The sequence below is a fragment of the Micropterus dolomieu genome, linkage group LG12, assembly GCF_021292245.1.
Source record: "Micropterus dolomieu isolate WLL.071019.BEF.003 ecotype Adirondacks linkage group LG12, ASM2129224v1, whole genome shotgun sequence".
Classification (NCBI taxonomy): Eukaryota; Metazoa; Chordata; class Actinopteri; order Centrarchiformes; family Centrarchidae; genus Micropterus; species Micropterus dolomieu.
In genome coordinates this window covers 35,832,152-35,836,005 of record NC_060161.1, presented here as the reverse complement: position 1 = coordinate 35,836,005, position 3,854 = coordinate 35,832,152, and the positions used below count along the sequence as shown (strand labels likewise).

The 3,854-nt window shown below is 42.5% G+C and overlaps 2 protein-coding genes across 11 annotated transcripts in view; one reads left to right on the top strand and one right to left on the bottom strand.

Annotated features, from left to right (window-relative positions):
• Positions 1-3,854, bottom strand: part of LOC123980308 (H-2 class II histocompatibility antigen, E-S beta chain-like) — a 236,945-nt gene that overhangs the window by 125,797 nt on the left and 107,294 nt on the right. The gene's annotated exons all lie outside the window — the stretch shown is intronic.
• Positions 1-3,854, top strand: part of hmgb2b (high mobility group box 2b) — a 10,527-nt gene that overhangs the window by 3,397 nt on the left and 3,276 nt on the right. For 3 of the 7 annotated variants that reach the window (XM_046064638.1, XM_046064635.1, XM_046064639.1), the window contains one exon: positions 2,059-2,210. In XM_046064638.1, coding sequence (XP_045920594.1) covers positions 2,059-2,210 — 152 coding nt within the window. Of the gene's footprint in view, positions 1-112; positions 297-333; positions 352-511; positions 670-2,058; positions 2,211-3,854 lie in introns of those variants that run through there. The other 4 variants (XR_006827459.1, XM_046064634.1, XM_046064636.1 and 1 more) reach the window with 3 other exon arrangements.

Sequence of the window (3,854 nt, the reverse complement as noted above, 5' to 3'; positions counted from 1 at the left end):
AGACTCTGAGAAACTACAATCAGATGATTAATCAATTAACCAAAATATTTTATTTAAAATAATTAATTAAATATGAACTCACTTTCTGTAATGTGTCAGATCTGTTGATATCCTGTGTTTTATCTCATTAAACTGAAATATTTTAGTTTTGAACGGTTGGTCGGATGAAACAACATGTGAAGACGTCACCCTCGACCGAGACGGACAGGCTGAATGATCAGTGCTGAAACTAATTAACAGCATGATGGATAATAAAGATGAAGATGAAATAAACGTACCTTTACTTGCCTTTTTAGGTGAAAAATTGATAAAAATGTTGGTGGTGGATTGTGTGCAGCTTGTAGTTTACAGGTATATTTTGTGTTTTGAAGTGTACACTGAATTAAATAAACAATTATTAAAATACTAATTGATCTCAAAGTTGAAAATTAAGTAATGAGATCCGGCCTGAACGTTGTTTTCCTGTGTTTTATCTGTACCTGTCGTCGTCCGCCTCCCATCTGTCTGCCAGGCGCCACTATGATGCGTAAAGACGTCAACAAGCCGAAGGGGAAGACGTCGGCTTACGCCTTCTTCGTCCAGACGTGTAGAGAGGAACACCGGAAGAAGCACCCCGAGCAGTCCGTCAACTTCGCCGAGTTCTCCAAGAAATGCTCTGAGAGATGGAAGGTAAGAGACAGACAGGCAGGGCAGTGTAAAAATAGAAAGTTGGCTTGTTTACAGACGATCGATAAACCAGTTATTACACATTGACAGATTTATGATTCATGACTGATAAACACTTGTTACACGTTTAAAGACTAATGACTGTTGAATAACTAGTTATTACATGTGTAAAGACTAATTAAAGGTGATCAACGAACCAGTTATTATGAGTGTCTCTGAGAGGGACACACTGGCAAGATCGCAACAACTAACCCCGCCCCCACAAGAGTCAGAGGGGAGGGGCTTGAGTGGCGCCGAGGTACCTGGTTGTTGAAACCACGCCCTCCTAGCTTGACGTTAACAGTGTTTAGCTAATGCAGAGGAGCTAAAGAGGCTACATGCATGTAACTAATCCATTTCTTTTTACCATTTTAAATATTTTCAAAGGCAAAACGTTTCCAAGAACCGCAGGAGCAAATTTATTACTCTGCTTTATCTTGATAAATCGACCACAGATTTTAGGTTTAAACAACTGGCCTGTATTCCTTAGAAGTGCATCACCTAACACAAGAACAGCAGTGTTGTAACTTACAGATGTCATCGCTGTTTGTTTGGTACACAATGCATTCTGGGAAACGGACACTTATTACTAACGTCCTGGTTGTACATTAGTACATTAGTAGTTGTAAAACCCCAACACAACATGTCTCAGCAGCATCGCTCGTGTGTTCATGAGCATGTGATGCACCTTAGAATGAAGAATTTCACGTCACATTGGGCCGTTATTTTCATCATATCTCTGAACAAAGAGTTGGAAAAGCGAGAGCAGATAATAATAAATAACCAACAGCCAGAGATCAGCCTGCTGGGGAGGAACTACAACCTTTAGATCCTGAGAAAGTACTTTGGTTGGTTCTGATGCTCCACAGTGATTTTACATTTATGGCACAGCATGTCACCGTCCAAACACTCGCCAAGCACCTCCTGATTCCTTACAGGAGTTACGCTGCTCTTATAACACCACCTGTCCCGTAGATGTTCTGCGTAGAACGAGGAGAGGAAGCAAACGTCCTGGTTGTACTTTAGATCGTCACTGGCAGGAAAGGAGAGGACAGCAAGCACCGCCGTTTGAGGAGAGACCGAAGAAGATGAGCTGTCCCAGCAGATTTATAGTTGTGTCCTTATTTCAGAGTGTTTATTTGTGGTTTACACAGAACCTGATGGTGGAGGCAGCCGGTCCTGCTGGACCCACGCTAACCTTTAATGAGTTTAACAGTTCAGGCAGCACAGAGTTTATCACATAAAGCGCTGCTTCCTGACCCAGATAAAGATGGTGGCCACAAACCGACCGTGTGTTGATGTTCACCGTGGAGACGCCGCTGACTCCGCTGGCGGGCTGTGTTGTGCTTTCAGGGTCTGTCTGCCAGCGATAAGAAGTGTTTCGAGGACATGGCGAAGGCCGACAAGGTGCGTTACAACAGGGAGATGAGAGACTACATCCCGCCCAAGGGCTTCGGAAAGAGGGGCCGCAAAAGGAAAGACCCCAACGCACCCAAAAGACCCCCGTAAGTCCGCAGCACACAGGTCCAGCTACACCTTCCTGGTTTGTAACGGCTCACCTGCAGAGACGCACACAGGTGTTAAAACGCCGTGTCGACACCAGAAGTGTCTCCAGACCGGGAAACCCCCGGGTCTTCATAAGGCCCCCTTTAAAAGTCTTCAGTTTTTATTTATAAAGGTCTTAATTTGTTGTTCTTCAGTATATAAATTTCTACTGCAACGTCACAAATGTATAAATGTTTTGTGTGTTCTGACTACTTGCACAATATAATTTTCCTCAATAACAAAGATTCAATATTTTGTATATCAAATATTTGGTTTAATTCATTAGAATCACATCTATTAAAATATATTTATTTTGTTGAGGAAAAGGGACTGGAAAAAGATTTACTAACCATTCTTGTTGAAAACAGATTTAACATGATAGTTCTGAATGTTCTGCCTCAGATTTGTGAAGCGATCCTCTGCTTGACCTCCAGTGTTTGTTCTGACCAGAAAGAAAAGTTTAAAACCACAACTAACTTTCAGTCAGGAGCAAAAATCAGCCTCATTTATCCTGATAATTATCGCTATCGAATGATATAAAATGTTTTTATCGTGATAACATTTGTGGCTATATCGCCAAGGCCTACCTGCACATGAGCTGACCTCAGCTTTACACACCCGTTAACTTCACCGCTGAGCTCCTTACAGCCGTTTCATCCTTTAGCCCTTTTCACCGGCCAGTCAGCTAGCTACAGAGATGAAGAAGAGCAGTTTGTTCCCCCTGTATTCGCCGCTGAATGAATGATCCTACTAAAATCTTACACCACCATTAATATAGTCATCATTCATTAAATGTACAGTCACTGTGTGTCCATTAATAAAAGTCTGTCTGCTGGAAAGGTGGAGGCAGTTAGCATTAGCAACATTTCTCCTCTTCATCATGTGTTTTAGCTGCTGTGTAACTCTAAATTAGTAACAAAGTAATGTTAATTAGCTGCAGGTCATTACTGCCTACTTGTCCAGGTTACTGAACATCCGGTAGACACTAAACTGGTGTCCGTCCTGATACTAGTTAAATATATTTCAGTGTTCAGAGGAAACTGGTTGTTGAAGAGAGCACAGTGCTGACGAGGAGGAGCCGAGCTTAATGAAGTGAACTAGGCATACAAACCAGTCCTTTTAGGATGATGCAAATTAACCAGAAATCACACAGGAAATAAAATGATGCATCGATAATCGGTTGATAATCCGTCGCAGCCCTCTGCATCATAATCTGATCGTGAGGTTCTCAGAGATTCCCACCCTGCTAATAACCGTAAACAAAGCTGAACATGAAAAGTGGCTGAAATAATGATAAAGCAGCGCCTGTAAAAGCAGGTTGGCGGTGAAGTTAACGGTACTGTAGAGCTGACAGGAAATCAGCTGATGTGCGGATCGTAAAATGGATTGCTTCACACTTTATTGTGAAAGACGCTCTTGCTGCGAATCAGTCAGTTGTCAGGACAGAAAACAGAAAGCTGATTAGCTTCAGTTCAGATCGGAGCTGTAGTGACCAAAAGGCTCTGCGGGGCCGTGGAGAGGGTCGGGGCTCCGACCGAGACAAATCCACATCTTTTTCATTTTCTGTTATCAGAGGACCACAATAAAAGGTTTTACACCGTCAC